Source organism: Astatotilapia calliptera, chromosome 7 (genome assembly GCF_900246225.1).
Source record: "Astatotilapia calliptera chromosome 7, fAstCal1.2, whole genome shotgun sequence".
Classification (NCBI taxonomy): Eukaryota; Metazoa; Chordata; class Actinopteri; order Cichliformes; family Cichlidae; genus Astatotilapia; species Astatotilapia calliptera.
The window spans coordinates 24,145,960-24,169,284 of NC_039308.1; the positions used below are offsets into that span (position 1 = coordinate 24,145,960).

At 40.8% G+C, this 23,325-nt stretch overlaps 1 protein-coding gene across 6 annotated transcripts; it reads left to right on the forward strand.

The window, feature by feature from the left end:
• Positions 1–444: 444 nt before the first annotated feature.
• Positions 445–21,684, forward strand: LOC113025822 (sodium/glucose cotransporter 1-like). 6 transcript variants are annotated; one of them, XM_026173998.1, is made up of 16 exons: positions 445–469; positions 3,385–3,437; positions 4,199–4,270; positions 6,186–6,290; positions 6,476–6,535; positions 6,644–6,748; positions 6,842–6,947; positions 7,422–7,502; positions 7,595–7,803; positions 12,493–12,628; positions 12,746–12,853; positions 12,937–13,087; positions 13,173–13,341; positions 14,386–14,601; positions 19,797–19,902; positions 21,217–21,684. In XM_026173998.1, exons 1-16 carry the CDS (start codon positions 445–447, stop codon positions 21,423–21,425), a joined length of 1,911 nt encoding a protein of 636 aa, XP_026029783.1. In that variant the 3' UTR covers positions 21,426–21,684. The 6 variants fall into 6 exon arrangements, with proteins under 6 accessions (XP_026029783.1, XP_026029781.1, XP_026029780.1 ...); XM_026173996.1 differs by lacking the exon at positions 445–469 and adding an exon at positions 20,073–20,078 and having other exon boundaries at positions 2,960–3,437; XM_026173995.1 differs by lacking the exon at positions 445–469 and adding an exon at positions 20,768–20,789 and having other exon boundaries at positions 2,960–3,437; positions 19,797–19,889.
• Positions 21,685–23,325: the final 1,641 nt, after the last annotated feature.

The window sequence follows — 23,325 nt, forward strand, 5'->3', positions numbered from 1 at the left end:
AATGGGCGTCGGCGTGCATTCCCTGCCAGCGTGCAAAGGTTCATAAACACACCAAGGCGCCCCTGGAGCCGTTCTTCATACCCGGCAAACGTTTCGATCATGTGCATGTCGATCTGGTGGGTCCTCTGCCACAGTCACAAGGTTTTACGCACCTTTTGACTGTTGTTGACCGGACCACCAGGTGGCCGGAGGCGGTCCCCCTGGCGTCCACTACTGCAGCAGTGGTGGCCAAGGCGTTTTTGTCAAGCTGGGTCTCGTGTTTCGGCCCACCCGCGGACATTACGTCAGACAGAGGCCCCCAGTTCATTTCCGAGCTTTGGTCGGCTATGGCTGATGGACTGGGGACTAAAGTCCACCGCACAACCGCATACAACCCGCAAGCTAATGGGATGTCTGAACAGTTCCACCGGTCGCTTAAGGCTGCTTTTCGCGCCTCCTTAAAGGATGGCAATTGGGTTGACCGCCTCCCGTGGGTTTTGCTTGGGCTGCGCTCTGCGGTTAAGGAGGATCTCGGCGCTTCCCCAGCTGAGCTAGTGTTTGGTCAGCCCCTCCGCGTGCCTGGAGAATTCTTGCCCGAAAATCCTCCTCCCTGCTTCGATCCATCGGTGCTATCTCTCTACCCTCTTTTGCACTCGCTTCGGGTTCCTGTTCCAAAGACTTTAGAGACTGCTAAGTTTGTTTTCGTCAGGCACGATGCCCACAGGACACCGCTGCGGCCGCTGTATGGCGGCCCATTCAGGGTTATTGAACCGGGCCAGAAACATTTTGTTTTGGATTTTGGGGGTCGAAGGGAGACTGTGTGTGTTGACAGACTTAAACCTGCACATGTTCTTCCGGACAGTAATGTAGTGCCGGCCCAAGCCCCTCGCCGTGGCCGCCCTCCTTCGATGGGGTTGACAGACTCTGGTTTTCCCCCCAGGACTACCCCCGGACCACCGGCGTTTGAGCCTCCTCCTGCCTTTCCTGCTCGCCTTCACCAGCCTCGTTCACAGGATGGACCTTCCTCTGCCTGTTCTCTCCCTCCCAGGTTCAGTCGTTCGGGTCGTTTGCTTAGACCCAGGGTCCTGGACTGAATAGAGACCTAACTGTGTGTTCGGGGGGGGAGGGGGGGGGGGTATGTGTGGCGGACCACCAGGTGGCTCCACTCACACCCAAGTTGAAGGGAAGTGTTGGGGTGGAGATTTTGGCGCTCACTATATGTGAAGTTCTGAGAGTCAGTTAATAAAGTTGGAGTGAGACACTGAGACCTCTCCTGTCATTATTACATACCTCCACAATCCCACATTATCTGAATGATATCAACATTCAAAATAAATAAGACATTAGTTTAATAAGCAGAGATCATATAGACCAACTGAACATGATTTATGGAGATAAAAAATTTCAATTAATAAGCCATTTGATTTGGCAATTGGACTCCAATGACCCAACACAGCAGAACAGAATAACTGTTTATATTCATGGACTAGAGGAACAAGCATTGAGTTTGGCAGTGTGAGAAAGAGGAAGTGATGTAAAGAATACAACTGCAACTGAACACACGGGAATACAAATGAGTGATAACGGATCTTTCCTAATTGAACTTAAGCTTAAGCTTCATTTATTGCAACGGTGACACTGAGCTTTTGAGAACAAAAAGCTCTTTGTCAAATGTTTTTAAAGGTGGCCTGGATTATATCTATGCTTAAAAAATATAAGAGATTATTTAGCATATGCTCGCTTGAGATGCTGTGCAACAGAACTTTATGGCTACAACGTTCTCCCGTTTACAGCTGCACACTGACTATTTTTCGCAGCAGAAAAATGTCCAGCATGTAACAGTAGCACAGTATCAGTAGCATTGGTATCAGGTGATTTTTGCGTACACATGTAATGATCTCTAAGCAAACAGTAAACAGAAAACAGCTTTCTTAAAGCGAAATGAATGAGATTTATGAAGCTGAACTCCAACTCTGTTCAGGTTTTCCTATCTGCACTTGTAAAATAATTTCACATGGGTTCATATTTGTGTGCGAGTTGGAGCATGTATTTATGAGTGCTCAATAGTTAAACACAAATCATTGTACAGATTTATAAATCTTAGTTTAGGCTTGTGGATCATATCATAACTAACTGAAACTAATTTAAATCCATAATCAAACATTGTCCTTGATGTGCAAATTATGAGTGTGACAAGTTATCAGTGAATGTGTTTAATAGCAATGCTTATTTTACTGATGGGCATAGGTGTCAAAATCCAAACAGATTAGACTGGATCAATTGGACTGAATTAAATTTTAGCTATAAGTCATTGCAATGCAAATATTACCTGTAGAGTTTTGTTTTTACAAACCCTGGTGTATTTACTTGAGGTATTCCCTTTGTTATGGCCCTGTCCATAATCTGTTTTGGTGGCTGTTGTTGTCTGTGCCTTTAAGTCTTTGCAGGTCCCAGAGTGGATGAGCTGACGGCTGCTGATTGGTCCCCTGGCCATGTGATCTTCTTCAAATCCCTCACCAGCAGTTGTCCTGGGGCAGCCACTGACAGCAGCAGCAGACCTGACCCTGGCCTCCAAAAACCTGAGACTTTTGTGCCTGTGATTTTTGTGGCTTTTCTGAGTTTTGTATATAGTGTGTACACTAGTTTTCATTGTAAATAGCACATTGTAAATAGCACTGCAACAGAAGGGGTGAGCTGCCTTATTGTTTGTCCTTGCACTGTTTTCTCCTGTTTATTTCAAGTTAGGGAGTTAGGTGTAGCGCTTGTCTTTTGTTTGATGTTTGATTTCACATAGGGTTTTAGATAGCACCTCCTCCTGACTTAGCTTGTTTTGTTCGTTATTTTGGCCTTTGTTCACCCCAGAGCTTCATTTTTGCAGTGTAGATAATAAATCACGATTCACTAAGAAATTGGTTTCGTTCTGTGTATGGTTTTGGGGACCAGGGCGGGGCAATCTTTTCAAACTTGTGTTGCGTTCCTGTACCCCTAGACTGGGGCGTAACACCCTTGTAGGGTTAATAATTAACAATATTATTTGGTAAACAGTTACACATTTTAACACATTTTTCAGGTCAACATTCTTGAATCAGCAACGTTCATATGTGCATCCACCTTCAGCCAACTGGAGTATGTGTTAATGTCTTAGACAAACCCACTCTTTGTTTTCCCTTCTTTTACATCTACACTATCTACGCCTCCTGCTTTCATCTCCCTCTCACATGCACACCAAAGGTTATAAAGGTAATCGCTTTCTGTAAACGCTTCAAACAGAGCCGACTCAAACAACACTGCTGTTGTCTGTCTCAGCTAAAATGTCTCAAGATTATTCTTATTTTGGATTCTCTTACATAAACAGAAATGCAGAAAATGATGCAAAAAACACCACGGCTCTTAATAATGCTGCAGATATCTCTGTTATTGTGGTGTACTTCCTGGTCGTCTTGGCAGTTGGAGTTTGGGTAAGTTTTGCAATCACTTTTAAAACCAATTTCTCTGCAATTCCTCAATAATTTTATAAACTGTTTCCAGCTAAGAAGATTTAGTATAGTTTGTATGTTAATGTGTCCTAATGTGTCTTACACCCCTGATTCTAAAAAAGTCAGGACACTGTGTAAAACGTAAATGAAAGCTAAATGCAATGATTTGAAAATCTCATAAATTCATATTTTATTTCTAGTGGAAATTTCAAATTAACCTAAAAAAACATGTACCATTAAAAAAAAATCCTAATTATGAATTGGATGGAGGAATTTTGTCCCATTTTTGTCTAATAATATAGGATTCTAGCTGCTCAACACTCTTGGGTGTTCCTCATATTTTTGCCTAAATGGTTGGAGTTGGTGAAAGGTCTGGATTAATGCCAGGGCAGATCAGTCTTTTCTACTATGAAGATATCCTGTTGTGATAGATGCAATGAGCATTGTCTTGCTGGATAATACAATGCTCTCACTGAAAAAGATGTCGTCTGGATGGGAGCATATGTTGCTCTAGAATCTGCACATACAACACCTTGCAGCATTAAAGGTTCCTTTACAGATCTGCAAGCTGCAATGGCATAGGAAGCAAGTCACCCTCATACCGTCGAGTGACTGAGTGCTGTTAACAAGCCATGTTTTTCTTCTCCTCTTTAGTCTGGATGTCTTTGTTCCTTCAATGTAGTCTGTTACAGTTTTGCACATATTTAAGGATTTTCTAAAAACGTGCCTTTGTCCTGTTACAGTCTATGGTCCACACTAACAGATCCACTGTAGGTGGCTTCTTCCTTGCAGGGAGGAGTATGGTATGGTGGCCGGTGAGTATCTTTATATTTAGAATTAGATCCTTTACAATATTCTTCCTGCATTTAGAGCCATTAACAATTTTTTATTGCTGTGTAATAAAATGTGATGTAAGCTATCATAAAAGAAGCATTTTATGGCACAGTGGTGGTTATCATGGTCATGTCACAGCGAAAACGTCCCCAGGTTCAAATCTTGACATGCAATTTAGGATAGCTGATCCTTCTACATGGACCATGGATGTGAGATAGATAATGTGCTGTATGAATGTGTGGTTAAAATATGCCTGGAGGTCTAAAGCATGTTGAATGCAGGGGCTTTTCCCAGGCACCTGGTTTCATCTCATAAACCTAAAAAATGCATGTTAGGTTCATTAGTGATTCTATACTGACCGTGGATGTGAGGTCGATAAATGTGATGTATGATTGGGTTTGGTTACTAGTCTAGTTTTGAATGGAGATTAAGAACAGTAACGTCCCATATAAATATGATTTATGGAGTTATTTGAGATTAACAAACTATCTTAATTACTTCTGAGTAATCAAATGTTTAAATCATTTAATATTTACACAATATACTGAGAATATGGGCTAGCATAAAAAGTAGGGGTGGGAGTCGATTAAAAAAAATTATCTAATTAATTAGAGGCTTCGTAATTAATTAATCTTGATTAATCACATTTAATCGCACAAGAAGTTCAAATGTTTTTTAATTTTAAAGGGTTTTAGTGGACGACAGAAGAAATATTAGACATTGACATGAATATTGTCAACTGAAGCTCTTTTAATTTATGGGAAAAAAGGATTTAAACTGTATTTAAATGCAAAACAGAAAAAATAATAATATCCTTGGCCAAAACTGGACACACTTAAAAGTAGAGTTATTTTAAGTACTTTAAGTACATTTTTCAAAAAGGTATTGTCTTTAAATAATAATAATAATAACAATTTCAACATAAAGTGGAGTTTTAATTCTTAAAAAAAATAAGGCAGAAACATAAGGATTATTTATTTGACCAGCTTCACCTTTAAACTCTGAGTAACCTTAACCAACATTATTTTGTACATTAGGCTAAAACAGTGTGGTCATCGAACATTTTAGTGCAAAAAATAACAAACTCACTGGACTCACAATACCTCCATGCTTATTTACTGTCCACCTCTATCAGCCAGTTACTTAGGAAAAAACTAGCCTGTTTACTTTTTCAGAGCTCAAAGCAGTTCTCTTTTTTGTTACAATGTAACTTGGAAGTGAGAACATTCTCTCACATGGGACAGAAGTGGCAGCACTAATCAAATACTTGCAGGCCAGGACTGGGTTCATCCCTGCTCGACCTGACCACCAGTCTGTCTCGCTGATGGTGATTTTCTGCTCTGTACAAACTCAGGGCCCTGTTGCACAGGGCTTCCTCATCTGAATCTGGAGCACAATTTCTAACGCCACTGATAGTGGTCTACAGTCCAGAGCAATCCATTTTGCGAGAGAATTTGTACGTTTGTCCGATGTTGACTTACTAATTTTGGTCCCGAAACCAGTCATTTCATCAAATTTGGGCTGCTGACACCCTTTGTTGGTAGTCGAACTGCTAGCACTAACAGCTCCCACGGTTTCTGTGCTCGCTGCAACATGTTTTGCATTTAGATGGTACCGTAAGGTTGAAGTGCTTCGGTGGTATGCAAAGTCCCTTTTGTGCTTTCTTCTGATTCTTCCATTTTTGTAACTGTGTGCATCAGTGTAATTGGTACACAAGGAAATTGTGCATTGGTAAAAGTTCTCCTTTGATTCCACTTTGAAATTAATTAATCGCAATTCACAAGTTAAATTCCCACCACTAATAAAAAGCATAACCAAGTTGATTCTTGAATGAATTCTTAAGTCTCCTTAATTTACAAATGGACCTACTGACAGATTGAACTGTGCTCTCCACAGATCGGAGCATCGCTGTTTGCCAGCAATATTGGCAGTGTCCATTTTGTAGGAATTGCTGGTACTGGCGCAGCTTCAGGAATAGCCATTGGTGGATTTGAATGGAATGTGAGTAACTGTTCCTGAGCCACTCATCAATTATCACTTGTTATATAGAAGAATTTCTCGCCTCTGATACTGAATCAGTTCATGTCAGCTCCTGGTTTACTGATTTTTATGAGCGCTCCATTGTGCAGAGAAAAAAGGATGAAAGGAAACAGAGTTCCTGATTATTGCATATCTGTGTGTTTCAGGCTCTTTTTGCGATTGTTATCCTGGGATGGATCTTTGTGCCCATCTACATTAGAGCTGGGGTAAACAAAAGCCCTCATATATATATTTATATATACATGAGGCACATATATTTACCCTTTCTAAATAAGCAATGATTAATGAGTAAAATCTCATGTGGATGTATTTAGATCATCACCATGCCTGAGTACTTGAAGAAGAGGTTCGGAGGACAGCGCATTTGCATTTATCTCTCTCTTCTCTCCCTTGTCTTGTATGTCTTCACCAAAATTTCAGTAAGTTCCTGAAAGAAAAGCAGAGAATATTTCTATTGTGCCTGTTTTGGATGATCCTAAATGAAATCCCACTTTTCTTTCCTCCCCATTCAGGCAGACATTTTCTCGGGTGCAATTTTCATCCAGCAGGCCTTTGGGTTGAATATCTATCTCGCTGTTATTGCACTTCTGGCGATTACGGCACTGTACACTGTCACAGGTTTGTACACGGGGAAAAAATCATTTCCTATTTTACTGAACTTACAAACAGACATTTTCCTCATAAACTACCCAAGAAGCAATATCTACAGTTATATTATGACTGGGGTAAAGTCCTCTCAAGGCCGTATGTGGAGATGTAGACACACGCCACACACACACACACACACACACACACACACACACACACACACACACGCACACACACACATAATTGCTCTCTTTCTTCAATGTTGGTTTATCTTTGCTGAGTTGCTGTGGTTGATTGCCATGGACTATGATAAGCCTGAATTGGCCTTCTGTTGCTGTTTTGTAACAACACATCCACAATTACAAGTTTTAAAGAATGAGTAGTTACATAATGACATGATGAGTTTATTGAAGAGGACTTTTTTATGTATATTAGTGCTGATAAAATCTCAAGTGATTAAGTGAAGATTTTCACAGACTGATAACATCATATATTTTATCCCAGGTGGACTGGCAGCAGTGATCTACACGGACACTTTACAGACCTTTATCATGCTTATTGGATCATTCATTCTGATGGGCTTTGGTAATATGAAATATTTTACATACAAATTATTTGTTGGAAAGTTACAAAAATAAATAATAATGTTGATCTAACTTGCATATGATTTTCCTCAGCTTTTAATGAAGTGAAGGGATATGAAAACTTTGAGAAACTCTACATGCAAGCTATCCCCTCAATCACGGGTAACATCAGTGCAAACTGTTATGAGCCCCGGCCAGACTCCTTCCATCTCTTCAGGGATCCAGTTACAGGAGACCTCCCATGGCCTGGTCTCGTGTTTGGACTCACTATTCAGTGCATCTGGTACTTTTGCACTGATCAGGTGAGTTAAGCAAATAAGTATTGGGCAGCTCAACTGCAGTTTTCAGCAACCAGTCTGTAGTCAAAAACCAAGACAAATTCAACTGATTGCCTCGGTGTGTTCATATATTCATACTAAATTCTACTATTTCTATATGAACAGATCTATTGAAAGAAATTCACGTTCAAGGTGTTGAAAATGCAGATGGAGTCTTGGATCCATCTATGAGTAAACAGGGTGAAGCAGAAATGAGGAGGACCTGGGTTGCATGAATAGGAATCATAAAGGCAGAATGACAGACAAGCACTGAGATTTAAAGTATGCAGAGAGGGGAGTAGCAAGGATAGTATGTATTCTGCCCTCACTGCTACACTGGATACAGTTATGCAGATAGATAAACTCCTCAACAACTGACAGGTGTATCGTCCCTTTTATTGACGCTGCCTTCAATTATCAACAGAGTGAAACTACAAACAGAAGAAAATAAGCAATATTCAGTCTATATATTCACACGATAATGCAAATCAGTTGACTAAACTAGCTAACATTGGAAAGAAAGTAAATCTGAATACAGTACACCTTTAACCATAAAAGTGCATAAATAATAGCAAATAGAGTTGCATTAACTCTTGTTCAACTTAAATACTCACAAGTGATGCTTTCTGTAAAACAACGAAGAGGATGGATGCAGGTGTTTATCCGAACAACATGCTGAGTCAGTCTTTTCTCAAAGTGTGCTGCATTACTGACTCTACAGCTAATAACAAACAAATCTTGGCATGAAAGAACTGTAGTGACTCTTGCTGGTGGGAAGAAGAACTACACCAGCACAGTATGGCGTTATTTTTGTGCCACTATTCTGAGCGCACGTAAAAAAAATTTGCAAGTGTAGATGATGCATTTTGAGGAGAAATTTATTTTGAGCGAAGAAAAGCTCAATTTGAGTGAACAAAATTCATTGCTGTGTGCAAAAAATGTATTTCAGTGTTTGCTATTATCCACACACACACACACACACACACACACACACACACACACACACACACACACACAATGGCAGCCCCTCTCGCTCGGTTTTTGCATTTGCGCTTGCTCGCAATGTGTTGCTTGCGCTCTCAACATTTCTGCCCGTGCGCGTTCAACTCTTTCTGTACACCGTTATATTTGTGCCACAAAACCAGCCAATCACAGACTTGACTCACAAAAATTCTGATTGGCTGTTTTGGTCTCCAATCAGCTCGAAATGACGAAATGCAATATCCCAGAATCTATTTTGTCCAAAATTCAAACAAGGCAGTGGCGGAGGAACACAGAGTGGCGGAGTTTGAAATATTACTCTTTCTGATCACAAAATAAACTTTTAAGATATTTTCATGTGAGAATGGTGCTGAGTAAACTCCAAATATCTGCTCGATTTATCAAGACATCACATATTTGCATAAGTGCTCTAATGTTTTCGGAAATGCCTGTTACCCTCCAGCTGACCGCAGAGCTGGACTGGCCATTTGCCTGTGTGTGTGCGCGTGTGCGCGTGTGCGTGTGTGTGCGCGTGTGTGCGTGTGTGCGCGTGTGTGTGTGTGTGTGTGGATAATAGCAAACACTGAAATACATTTCAGTGTTTGCACACTGCTCAAAATAAATTTCTCCTCAAAATGCAACACTTGCACCTGCAAATATTTTTTACGTGCGCTCAGAATAGTGGCACAAAAATAATGCCATAGGAGACATGACCAAAGGAACAGAATATAGTCAACTGATGAAAAGGTCCAGATAGCAAACAGGAAAAAGGGAAGCAGGACAGAAAATGAGCCTGCGATAAAAGCTCAAGGGCCATCAGAGGCCAGCAGAGAGTGATATGAACCTGCAATAAGATTTGTGGGTTGACAGAGGTGAGTAGGAAGAAAAAGGCCTGTAATAAGGCTGGAAAGCTGTTGGAGGCCAGGCCAGAGCCTGCATTAAGGCTGCAATGTTACAGGGGCCAGGAAAGGAGGAGAGAGAGAATTTTGGCTCAAGGCCTGTCAGAGGCCAGAAGAGAGTGTGAGCCTGAGATAAGACTTAAGGGCCATCAGAGGCCAGGATGGAAAGCAGAAAATCTCCAAAAGGCTGAGAGTTCAAGAAAGAAGACAGAACCTACAATATCGCTCAAGGGCCAATAGAGGCCAGGAGGAAGAGCACAGAACCTGCAAAAGGCTGAGAATTGACAATGGTCAGGAGATACAAGAGAGTCTGCAATAATGCTGGAAAACCATTTGAGGAAAGGAGAGCAGAGAGAGAGCCTACAAAAGAGATTGTAGACTAATGAAGACCAGAGAACAAAGTACTTGTAAACAGTAATAGAAATTTGAATAAAGGTGGAAAAAGGCTAAAACTCGCTGTATGTCTTCTTACCAAGAATTTAACTTTTGAGTGACTTTAACATGAGGAGCAGAAACCACAGATAAAGAAGACATGGATGAAGAGAGAAAACACATGGACGATCGGGGCAATCGTGGCTCAAGAGTTGGGAGTCCGCCTTGTAACCGGAAGGTTGCCGGTTCGAGCCCCGGCTTGGACAGTCTCGGTTGTTGTGTCCTTGGGCAAGACACTTCACCCGTTGCCTACTGGTGGTGGTCAGAGGGCCCGGTGGCGCCAGTGTCCGGCAGCCTCACCTCTGTCAGTGCGCCCCAGGGTGGCTGTGGCTACAATGTAGCTTACCATCACCAGTGTGTGAATGTGTGTGTGAATGGGTGGATGAAGCGCTTTGGGGTCCTTAGGGACTAGTAAAGCGCTATATAAATACAGGCCATTTACCATATAGCATGATGCTGGAATTTAAGAAGAATAGGCTACTGCTGATCATAACAAGACAAGGAACAAAGCCTTGTGAAGCTGCTGAAGCGCCACCTGCCTAGCCTAGAGGTAGCAACCTTACTCAGAGCGGAAAGAGTGGTGCGGCTGGTCAAATAGAATAGGGTGGTTTTGCTCCATGATGAGCACTCCTTGTCTTGCACTCAGGGCCCCATCATCAACCGTAGACCCTAAACCCAACTTGAGAGACCACCGAGGAATCTTCAAAGCCAACTCAACGACAGTGTCACCTCCCCCACCAATTCAAAGATTTTGACATGGACATGTGGGGTTTTGGAGACAGCTAACCACCTAGTTGGGGGATCTCATAAGCTGATGAGGTAGGCCCTCGTTGATGCAAGTTCCCAGCAGAAACATGCTTACTGTATGATTCAGGGTGAAAGGTCTTGTACCTGGGGAGCAGGTGTGGGCCTTCAACCCGGAGAGAAAGATAAGCATTTCTCCTAAACTGATGAGCCAGTGCGTTGGACTCTGCAATGTGTATGACAGACTGTCAGATGTGGTTTACATGGTGTGGCTGGTCAAAATAAAAAGGGTGGTTGTGCTCCATCGTGACTGTCATGCACTCAGGGCTCCAGCACTAACCCTAGACTCTCAACCCAACTTGAGAGACCACTGAGGAATCTTCTAATCTGACTCAACGACAGTGTCACCTCCCCCAACATCTCAAAGATTTTGACACAGACATGTGGGTTGTTGGGGACAGCTAATCACCTAGGTGAGGGCTGTGTGGAGTGTGGGAGTGTCTAAATGTAATTTCCCATCATGCCTCTGGAACACTGTGTTTCATACTTAATTTAAGAAATTTATGTTTGCTGTTATGGTTATGTAGCTGTAATAGTATGTTCCATGCTGCAGGTCTGTTTAGACTTATACGTGTTCTTTATGATGGAAAAGAGATGCATATGTTATAAGTTATGCACAGTGATAGTAACCTGCTGGAAGCACAGTGTTAATATGCTTTTTAAATGCAAATGCTCTCGCACTCTGGGGCCTCTGGATGTCTGGGGCCTGGATCTCCTCCATGCCTGCTTCATGCCCTGGGGGACCGGGCTATGGCTCGCTACATCCTCTTGCAGACCATTACATGTGGAAACCATTTGAATACAAGCGCGCTGATCCACACAGGTGTGCACATGGGTGTTCACTGTTCGTAGACTTAAATTACACCTTTCTTGGCTACTACTTCAAAGCACATTGTGCGCTGTCAGTCCTGCGTGCTGCACAACAACATTGAATATTTAGTATTTACTGCTGTCTACACTTAGCTAGATTAATGCGATGATGTTGTGTTTAGTATGTTGCTTTGGTTTTTGTTGCTTGTTTTCTATCCTTTTTCTCTCAACAGGTGATCCAGGAGATTCCCCCCCCCCCCCCCCCCCTTTTCTCACTGTCCCTCTCACCTTCTGTTTTTCTTTTCCTTCCTCTTTCTTTCTCCCTTTCCTATCCCTCACTCATGTCTGTCCCGCCTGTAACAACTGAAAATAAAATAAAATAAATAATAAAAACAAAGGTCGATCAAATGGACCAATACGGCAATGCCACAATGATCCTTTTGGCAAAATAAATCCATTGGGTATCCTTGTTGGTCTTCAGACAACAATTCTGACGGCTAAAGAACCAAATGGGACAGGCAAAAAAATAATAATAATAATAAAAAAAATAAATGCAGAATAAAAGAGCACAGCCTTTGGAGTTGTAGGGTTTACAGCAGTATTTGAAGATTCAGTGCCTCCTTGTGAGTTTCTTGCTGTCTGATTTCTCAGCTTGTTGCAATACTTCACATTGAATCTGGCTCTATGAGTAAATGTATTTTGTTGCTTACCACCACTGAATTGTACTACAATTGTTTCCTAATTGTAGGTGATTGTGCAGCGCTGCCTCTCTGCCAAGAGTCTCTCTCACGTGAAAGGAGGTTGTATCCTATGTGGATACCTGAAGATACTGCCCATGTTCCTCATGGTTTTCCCCGGGATGATTAGCAGGATCCTGTACACAGGTGAGTGTGGTGTGTGGTTTTAAGAGTCTGTTGTATGCAACTTATGTAGCAAGCTTACTGGTATATTTAAAGTTGTGATAAAATGAAATACTGTGGATTTTCTTGCCTTTAATCTAGATGTGGTAGCATGTGTGGATCCAGATGAATGTGAAAAACACTGTGGGACCAGGGTGGGCTGCAGCAACATTGCTTATCCGAAACTGGTCGTGGAACTCATGCCTAAAGGTTGATGACCTTTGTCTTATTAACTTTTAATTATTGCAGATTTTTTTTATATTTCTACTTTTTAATCTGTTACTCTATTTCAGGCTTGCGAGGTCTTATGCTGTCTGTGATGCTGGCCTCTTTGATGAGCTCCCTTACCTCTATCTTCAACAGTGCCAGTACTCTCTTCACCATGGACATCTACACTAGAATTCGTCGCTCTGCTAGTGAGAAGGAACTCATGATTGCTGGCAGGTAAAACACATTTTTGTTGTTGTGTCTGATACAATGATTGTCTAAAGTGTTAAATACTGACTGGATTTTTTTCAACTATGTACAGAGTTTTTATCTTGGCCCTGATTGGTGTGAGCATAGCATGGATTCCTGTGGTGCAGGCAGCCCAAAGTGGTCAGCTTTTTGTCTACACTCAATCCATCACCAGTTACCTTGCCCCACCTGTTGCAGCTGTCTTCTTGCTTGCCATTTTTTGCAAACGTGTCAATGAGACTGTAAGTGTTTGCTTGACTTTTTCATGAAATAAGAAAGAAATCTGTTCTTCACTGTGGTTTTGCACAGTGAAAGAATCCTTCACATACCTCTGGGATTTAGTCAGGAAAATGTTATCAAGAGCAAAGCTTTTGTCATTTGACACTTTAAGAAAAACAGTTTACATCTTTGCTGAGTTTTAGGGATAAATGATTAAACCAATCTGTAAGTCTGTAGAGAAAAATAAGCCAAGTAGTTCATAGCTTAGCTCAGTAGATGGACTGGGAATAAAATAGAGCTGTCAGAGTGCTTCTTGGCAAAAGTAGTTATTTCCACCCACAACCACTGAAAAAGTTCAATAATTAATAAGTTGTTTAATTATTACAAAATGTCCACATCATGATTGAAATGTAAAACCAACAGATTAAAATGCAACATTGCGATAAGCGCTAGGCCACCACGAACTATTCATCCCCGTGGTGTCTTGGCAGACACTTACTACTTAAAACTCAGCAAGTCAGAAGGATTGTGAGCCCCTGCTTTCAAAGTCTGTATTCATAATTGAATTGCAAAATTTAATTGTCTTATAGTTATCTCTGGATTATATATAAATAGTCACTTTCTATGTGTTGACAATCAGCTTGCGTAACATCCCAGTAGGTCCTGACCACAAAATAGTATTACACTTGGGCAAAAGTGGTAAATATTCCTTCATGAACTGTCAAACTACTTTTTGTAGACACATTTTTTATATTTTGGATCTGTACATATTAAACACAGGATGCAACAAGAGTTACAAATGCTGGTATGTTAATATACTGTAAGAATCATGATTCCAGCTTCCTGTTCAATATGCATCCAAATGTAGCGCTGATTCAATCTCACTTTTAGCAAGAAGCATTTATCCAAAACTATTTCTTCAAACACAATATTATATATACATATATATGTTGCTATCTATTACCATTTTACTATATTGTATTTATTTACCATTTTTAAAACCTTTAAACTTTTTAAAACTATTTCGATAAAAAGTAATATTTGTCCTTTTTTCTTTCTTTCCACAGGGTGCATTTTATGGCCTCATAATTGGGCTGTGTATGGGCTTGAGCAGGATGATTACTGAGTTTATTTATGGGACAGGTAGCTGTGCTATCCCCAGTAACTGTCCCACTATCATATGTGGAGTTCACTACCTTTACTTTGGGCTCATTCTGTTTGTCATCTCCGGCATCGTCATGCTGGCAGTGTCTCTCATGACCAAACCTATTGACGACAAACATGTAAGTTTTTAATTTAAGACACCAAAATACCAATGCACCCATATATTTTTCTCTGTTGCTCCATTCATGCTGATGACACCCTACCATATACTTTCTCCACATCTACAACACCTCCTGACCTCTCATGATCCTGTCTGACACTCTCTTCACCTCTACAACAGTATACACATACTCTTACAGGGCTCTACACTAACTTTTTGCTTTTTGCCAATTGCACCAGCGCCAAAGTTAGGCACACCCAAATTTTTCAACCGCATTGCTTAACACCACAGTTTTAGATGTGCACTTTTTTGGGGGGGGGAATTGCAGTCCATACAGACAATATTGATTTGTAAATGATTAACTAACAATCTTGTCAACACAAAGTTCTTTATTTGGAGCACAGTTGTACAAGAAAGATAAGTTACTGAAAAAGTGCTTGTGCTTAAAGTGCATTGGCATTCTTTGGTAATATTGTTGACAAAATTAAACTTAATCATCACATCGGCCTCCTCTGACGACCTGTTTGCTGCTGCCTGCCGCTGAAAGGCAGTGGGGAGAGGGGACACTTGGGCAGTGCATTTATCACAGCATATAATGTGTTTTCTGGATATATGTATTTTTTCAGCGTTTAGATACTGATGGCTCCGCACTGACTATGAATTTCAGACGGATCAGGCCTTAACAAAAAAGTTGTCAATCGTTCTTTTCATCTTTTCTTATTACCCACAGCTACATCCACTTCTGTCGGGCCTAGGCTACTCACTAGGGCTGGGTATCATCACCGTTTTCTATAATCCATTCAATTCGATTCAACTTTGCCGCAGACAGTCAGAAATATTATAATTCTGATCATTTATCAGTGCTGATACATGTATGACTTCGTCAGAATTGTGAGCATCACAGCCTTTGTGTCAAAGTAACTGAGAATAAAACACAGAAAAACATGAAGGAGGTTTTCCTGGCTTTTTATAACAGAAAACTTAAAAGAAAACTTAAATTTAAAATTATTCTGCAATTTTACATAATTTCAAAAAGTTTAAATTTCTTCAGTATTGACCAGCAGAAATTAGGCTTTGTCCGAGGTCATTTAAGTAAAGTAAAAAAATTTTAAAAAGACAGCGGCCGACAGCACTGTAAACTACGGTAGACTGGTGGGTAATAAGCAGTGTTGGGTAAGTTACTTTAAAATAGTAACTTAGTTACATTACTAGTTACTTCTCTCAAAAGTAACTCAGTTACTTCAAGTTACTCGTTACTTTCAAAGTAACTAGTTACTAGGGAAAGTAACTTTGGTTTTACTCAGAATTCTCTTGTTAATGTGTTTCTTCCATAACTTTGCCAGTCTTCTAGCTTGCTTACTTGCCACAAGTGCACTGTGCCACCTACCAATAGAAAGGAAAAGATAATGTGCATATTTCCACGAGAGAAATCCCACGCCTGGACCGTCATTGACTGCTGCCATGATTCTAGCCTACGTCACAGAGTCATGTGCGCTTTTTACATCCAACACAAAAACTGTAGTCGTGGTGCTTTCAATTGTACTCAGAACTCGGAAATTCTGCCTTCTGAATAGGAAGATGTAGGCAACACCAGACTGCAGATGAGCTGCATACAGGGCTGGACTGGGACAAAAAAATCGTCCCGGGCATTTTGACTAGAGACCGGCCCACCATTATAGGAAAAATCATAAAGCCTTTGAATGAAAACAAACGCTGTTGTGATGTACACTGTTTTGATGGTTAATATGCATCAATCTATCAATCGTTTGTTGTAAGATTCAGATAATTATTTTTTAAAAGCTAGACATTTTAAATGAGAATAAGAAAGAAAAGTATTTCTTTGTGCCCCCCTTTCCCTGTTAATGCCCTACATGCCCCCTGGCAATACTTTGCTAGACCCGCCCCTGCACAGTTACCAGCTGTCAGCTACCTAAAAAAGGATCCTGGGGTTATTTGTCTCTCAGAAACAGTTCATAACTTCCCTTCAACTCATTCATGTCACCTAAAAGGTAAACCTGTTTCTCCATCACAGCTCAGATGATCCAGTAAGGACGTCTCCTGGTTTCATCTTCATGTTTCCCTCTCACCAGATAACCAAACCATATCATGACGAGCAGCTTTTTTGCAGCTGTGGCTCCAGCAAACATCAGCTGATACTAGAAATTAATATTAAATAAATTCTAACAACAGCTGATCAAGCTTAAACGTGCTGCTGTTGTTTAGAGCGACATCCGCTGGTTTCCTCTTTCGGCGCAAAGTGAGCGATAAACAAACAAGAGAGCCGATCAGCTGATCATTGATCAGTTTCATGATTGAAGTAGAAACGGGAGAGGGAGGGGGGAGAATGAGAGAAGAAGAGGCAGCTGTGCAGCAAAGACAGAATAACTCCAGCTTTGTGTCTTTTCCATTGTAGCTGAACTACGGGACAAACTGTTCCTTTTCACCTCAATAAGAAGCGTTTAATATTTTCTCTGAATACCAGACGGGACGGTTGGCAACTCTAATAACTTATGAACAAAATAAAGTTCAACATCATTAACTTCATAGCACCCACCCAGCTGTATAGAAACTCCGTCATGCTAGCTAGTACGCAGTACGGAAAAAGTCAGAATAACGAAAATAAACTACACCTAAACTTGGTTCATATCTGACCCAGAGAGACTGCAGGTCATAACTTCTTACCTGAAGTTCAGTTCACACTTGGACCGGCGGCCGCCTCGGGTCTCTTTTCCTTCTTCCACCTGCTGGCCTCCACCACTTGCTAATGTTACTGAATCTGTGGAAGCTCCGCGATAGCCACCACACGAAGTATCGAGTAACGACCCTATCTAAATCCCAGTAACGAGTAACGCGTTCCTGATTTTGGCATAATAACTAGTTACCGTGCTCGTTACCACAATAATAACGTAGTTACTGTAACGCGTTATTAAGTAACGCGTTAGTCCCAACACTGGTAATAAGCGAATGAATAATACCGAAAACAGAGACTTGAGATGAGAAACTGTTCTTGAAGTACACAGAGAGAGAGAGAGAGAGCTGTGCATGAAGTGTGATTTTTATCATGGTGGAAGGAAAAAAAACAGCAAAAGTAAGAGGGAATTAATGACGACATTTATCAAATGTGAATCGTAGTTTGGATCATCTTTTGCTGCTGGTTCAGTGAATTTTGGTTGGAGAGAGACAAAACCTGCAGCTCTGTGTACCTGCTCTCATTTGCTGTTTGGTGGTTGTTGAAATAGTTTTGTGAGCTTTAACCTGAGATTCTGGCATTTCTGGCAAAATACGTTTATATTTAAAAGTCGATTCAGATTTAATAAATCGATAGCGCTTTATTCAAGAAGCTCACTAGTGATGGGTCGTTCGCGAACGAAATGGCTCTTAGAGCCGGCTCTTTGACGTGAACGACGCGAGCCGACTTTTTATCGCGAGCCGTCACGTGGGTTTTTTGGGGTTTTTTCTTTCTCTCAGCCTCTCTCTCGCACTTTTTTCCCGCTTCACTCTGCACGCGGGCCTTGTGCTTTACGCTGGGCAGAGGGGGGAGGGGCGGTAGTTACACTCAGTAGCACAGGAACAGAGCCAGAGAGAGAGAAAGAGAGGCAGGGACAACAACATTAGAAAGGTATAGTAATCATCCACAACTATTTTCGGTTGCAGATGATAAAGGATTGAGAAAGTTTATTCATGCAGGTCCATATGACAGAGAATATGCATGTTCTTTTTGTTTTCATATTATAATTTATATTTAATTGTGTTGTGGTTTGCAGTGTTTTGTGTTCTTTTCACTTTAAATTTGTGAAAGGAAAAAGCTGAAAATTTAATAGTTAAAACTTGAAATGTGAATAGTTGATTTTTGTATTATATGATTTATTTATTAAATTTTATGTGGAGTGAATAAATAAAAGTATATTTACGGTGGCCCCTAGAGACAAAGCACATACAAACTTCAAATCACGTACGAACTCCAAAACACGTAAAAACTCCAAAACATGTAAAAACACGTACAAACTCCGAAGCACGTAAAAACTCAGAAGCATATAAAAACTCAGAAGCACATAAAAACTCAAAACACGTACAAAAGACAACAGAAGTGCTCCAGGATGCTGGGCGCAGTGTTGAGCCTTTGTTATCTTGTGGCTACACAAGCCAGCAAGTACCAACGACCGGATTTGGTGTGTGGTAATAACAGGTAAATGAACTTTTTTTTAAATTATTTGAATATATATATGAGTGCCTGTGTATAAATACACAAACAATACACACATGCTTTCAATTGTGTAATTTAAGTGATCTAGTAGCTCTGCTTTGGAAGTTCAGTTCATGCTAGAAATGTGTTTTGGAGTTTGTACGTGTTTTGTCTCTAGGGGCCACCGCATATATTTATATATAAACATATATAAATAAAACCACTTGTTTTTACCTTAGTAATTCCTTTTGTGCATAATTTTATATTATTGTTAATAATAAATTAATTAAAGCAACAAAACAACCTGAAGAGCCGGTTCGGAGCCGAAAGATCCGGCTCTTTTTAGTGAGCCGAACCGAAAGAGCCGGATCTCTAAAAAGAGCCGGAAATCCCATCACTACAGCTCACCTCTCTCTATCCGCCTGCACTTTCAAACGTACTTGCGAAAGGCTACAGGAATATCTAGACCAATCAGAGAGGTCCCACCCCTGACTATCCCTGATTGGTTTAGACCACGACAGAGGCATAATGTGTGTCTGTTGTTGACCACAGAGACTTTCAGAGTTGCGGAGTCTTTTTTTTTTCCACTCGAACAGTTGGTCACCAGTGCAACCTAAGATTTTTTTTAGTCGCACCATTGAAATTGGTCGCACTCTAGAGTTTGAATCCATCTCCAGTGCTCTTGGCCTTGCTTCTATTCCATCTACTATTTTGCACACAATGCATCTACCTTCTTCATTATATCCTCCAGCTCTCTCCCTTTACCAGCCATAGTTGTAACCAGCCTACATTTAATGTTGCCTCTACACTCCTGCTTTTTTCTTCTATCTTGCTGCCTCCTAACACACCTTCCCTCTATCCTCATCCTCCAGCTTCCACCAGACTGATCTAGTATGGAGATTTAACTTGCTTTAACCTTCATATCTGCTGAGTCTCCTTGTTAAACTGTGTTTAATCAGTTATTAAGAAGTAAAATAAAATGATAAATTTTCTGATAATACTTTTTACCACATTTTGTGCCGTTTGACTAGTTGTATCGACTGTGCTGGAGCCTGAGGAACTGTACAGAGGAGAGGGTCGATCTTGAGATGGATGATTGGACTGATAACCAAGATTCCAACAGTGTGGACTCAGACGGTAATGAGCTGACATACGCAGCAGAGTAAAATATAGCACAGTAAATATGCATCCATATGTAACCCGTTCATGTGTTACGCCTGTTGTTGTTGCATTGTGTTCTGGCATGAAAGTAAGAGGCACAAGACAGCACTGGGTCTTTGGCTCTTTACTGCACATCTGTAACACAGAAATAAGTGTCTGATCTGTGTGTGTCACGCACCTGCCAGTACACCTCTCCTCCGGCCAGGCTGAAAGGAGCTGTGCCTGCAGCTTTATTAATGCTACAATAATATAATAAATCAAATACAACAAATTGTTTTAAAACAGTAACTTAAGCTCTCAAAAACAAAAAGCACAAAATAAATAATATGTTACTGAAAAATCATCAAAAGAACTTATAAGAACAATAAACAAAATAATTCAAAAACAAATAAACAGTCAGACAAATACAATTTAATAACCAGGACCCAATATTCTAGTGCTTATAGTTCAAACATTATACTTCAGTACAATCATATTAACAACCGCCATCCAACAGGCAATACAACACTGTACCATTAAAAACACTGAATGAAAGACCGCATCTCCAAAACAAGAGAACATCTCCATACCTGCAACACAGAAATAAGGGTCTGATCAAGGTTCAAGGTTCTTTATTTGTCACATGCATAGTTATACAAGTATAACACACAGTGAAATGTAGCCTGACACGCTCCTCGACATGTGCAAAAAAATTGGGGGGGGGGGGGGATCTGTGTGTGTCACACACCTGCCAGTACACCTCTCCTGACGAAGGAGAAAAGAGTGCACACTGTTAAAAAAAAAAACTGCAGCGAATACGCCCACAAGCCGCTAGCGATCAGACTAACTTATCCCGAATGAGTCTCTTAATGACAAACAAAAACGCGGCGGTTCGGCTGTATTCAAATTGCAGCTTGGGGTCTGAGCAAACTTTAATTAGCTGAGAGCAACGTGGCAGTGACTTACCTCCGGCCATGCTGAAAGGAGCTGAGACCGGGGCACAAATGCACGCGCCTACGTCACCACGCAGCGCACACACACGAACGCACACAGACTCAGATCACACAGGTAGGAGATTGAGATGCAAAATGAAATATTTAATTGAAAAAAGGGGTGTTTTGTGTGAAACTGACAAGTATTTGAATGTGTGTGTGAATGGGTGGATGACTGGATATGTAAAGCGCTTTGGGGTCCTTAGGGACTAGTAAAGCACTATATAAATACAGGCCATTTACCATATTTAACACATGTTATGCATACATATAAACAAATACATGCAAACTTTCGTTTGTCTTGTTTCTTCTTTTGCAGATGATGAGCCTGGCTTCTTGAAGAAAGCGGTGATGTGCTTCTGCGGCCTGGAAACCAAAAAAGCCCCCAAGCTGACTAAAGAAGAAGAGGAAGAGCTGCAAAGGAAGCTGACAGACACCTCAGAGGTGCCTCTGTGGAGGAACGTAGTCAATATCAACGCCGTCATCCTTCTGTGTGTGGCTGTGTTCTGTCATGCCTATTTTGGCTAAAAGTCAGCTGATTTCAACTGCTCACAGAGTCTAATTTATACAAATTTAACAGACTGCTCAGTAGGCCTCAGCCCTAAAACCCTGTTTAAACCTTATGTTTAGAGCACTGTGCTTTTCTTTATTGCTTCCTGGTATTTAAAAGTTTAAGTGAACCAGTAGACTGTAATATATTAATACATATTAGACTTAAAAAATGTTGAAGTGCATAAATATTTACACATTTGTATGCTATTTGTCATTCTAAAATGTCTGAAGATCATTTGGGAGAAGTATGAATTTTCTTCTTTATCTTAATGGTAAATTTGAAATATTTTGTGAATGAAGCTGCAGGTTAGCCTTCACTTGTAAAGAACAATCCAGCACTGTGATCTGTGATCATCTTTGGGCTCTTGTTTGTGTATTCTGAACCATTATTACATTTAACTTTCATTGCAGTGGTCACCAGGACATAAAAACCTTGCAATGGCCTGTATTTTGTATAGCACCTTACTAGTCCCGAAGGACCCCAAAGCCCTTTATACATCCAGTCATCCACACATTCACACACTGGTGATGGCAAGCTACATTGTAGCCACAGCCACCCTGGGACGCACTGACAGAGGCGAGGCTGCCGGACACTGCCGCCACCGGGCCCTCTGACCACCACCAGTAGGCAACGGGTGAAGTGTCTTGCCCAAGGAGAAAACGACGAGACTGTCGGAGCCGGGGTTCGAACCGGCAACTTTCCGATTACAAGACGAACTCCCAACTCATGAGCCACGATCACCACGTATATAAACTCACTATTCACATCAGACAAAAACACTCCAAAAGTTTATCCTAGAATAACGTATCATAACGTTTCTTCTACCTCCATCTTTTCCGTTGTAGAACTCGCTCATAGAGTAACACTCTAATGCCATATCTTTTTCTTATATCTTCTCTGGCCTTCAGGCAATATAAAAAAGACAATATAAAAGCAATAAAACCTTAACTGACCAGATAGTAACTACAATAATAATTTTATTATGCTGATGCCATAAAAAAGGTCGCTGAGTGTGGTGAATCATACGATCATGGAATGCAGGGCGTTGCTTTTTGGGAACCACACCTACACCACACCTGTGTCTTCACAACCAAATAATTACTGCAAGCTTTGCGCATTACACGTGAGAACAGAGCCTTGAACACTATCATGTGGTTTGTTTATCAGGTGTCAAGCAAAGTAACTGGAAGCAAAGCATAAGGAAAGAAACTTTAACACAACCTGTTCTTCACCTGTCAGAGCTCAGTGACATCTGGCTCATAAAGCTGTTACTGTAGGGACACCTAGTGGCAGCTGATAGTACTTGCGTCTTTAGTCACCTCATAATATTGTTTGCTTGTGCTGCATCTATTTATTCCCGCTCTGTCCACTCTGATACTGTAATATTGTGAATTTCCCAACTGCTGGAACAACAAAGACTCTCTTATCCAAATGATATTAACATGCAAAGGTTCACAACATCAACTGTATCTGTCCATTGACTTTAACATACATACATAAAAATCATACATATCGCCCTCTGATGTGTTTCCTTTGTTGTTTTGGTGCTGTTTGGTTTGGCTGAATATCACAGGTAACATTTTTTATTCTGACATTGGTTCTCGTGTATTTTTCAGTCTGTTACAGACCTCCTCAAACAGCAGTGAGACTAATAAATAACCTAGAAAGGGGAAATAAAACATCTTTTATCAATATTATTTCCTGTGAGTATTAGTTGTCATAGACTTGCAGTAAGTGAGAAAAAAATATTTCCTTGTTTCCTTGACATGAGTGAGACAAGTTATCAGTGGCAGTGTTTGACGGCTATTCTTGTTTTACTTATCAACAAAGCTGTCACAGTCAGTTTATCAGTGACACAGCAAATGGTTATAGTTT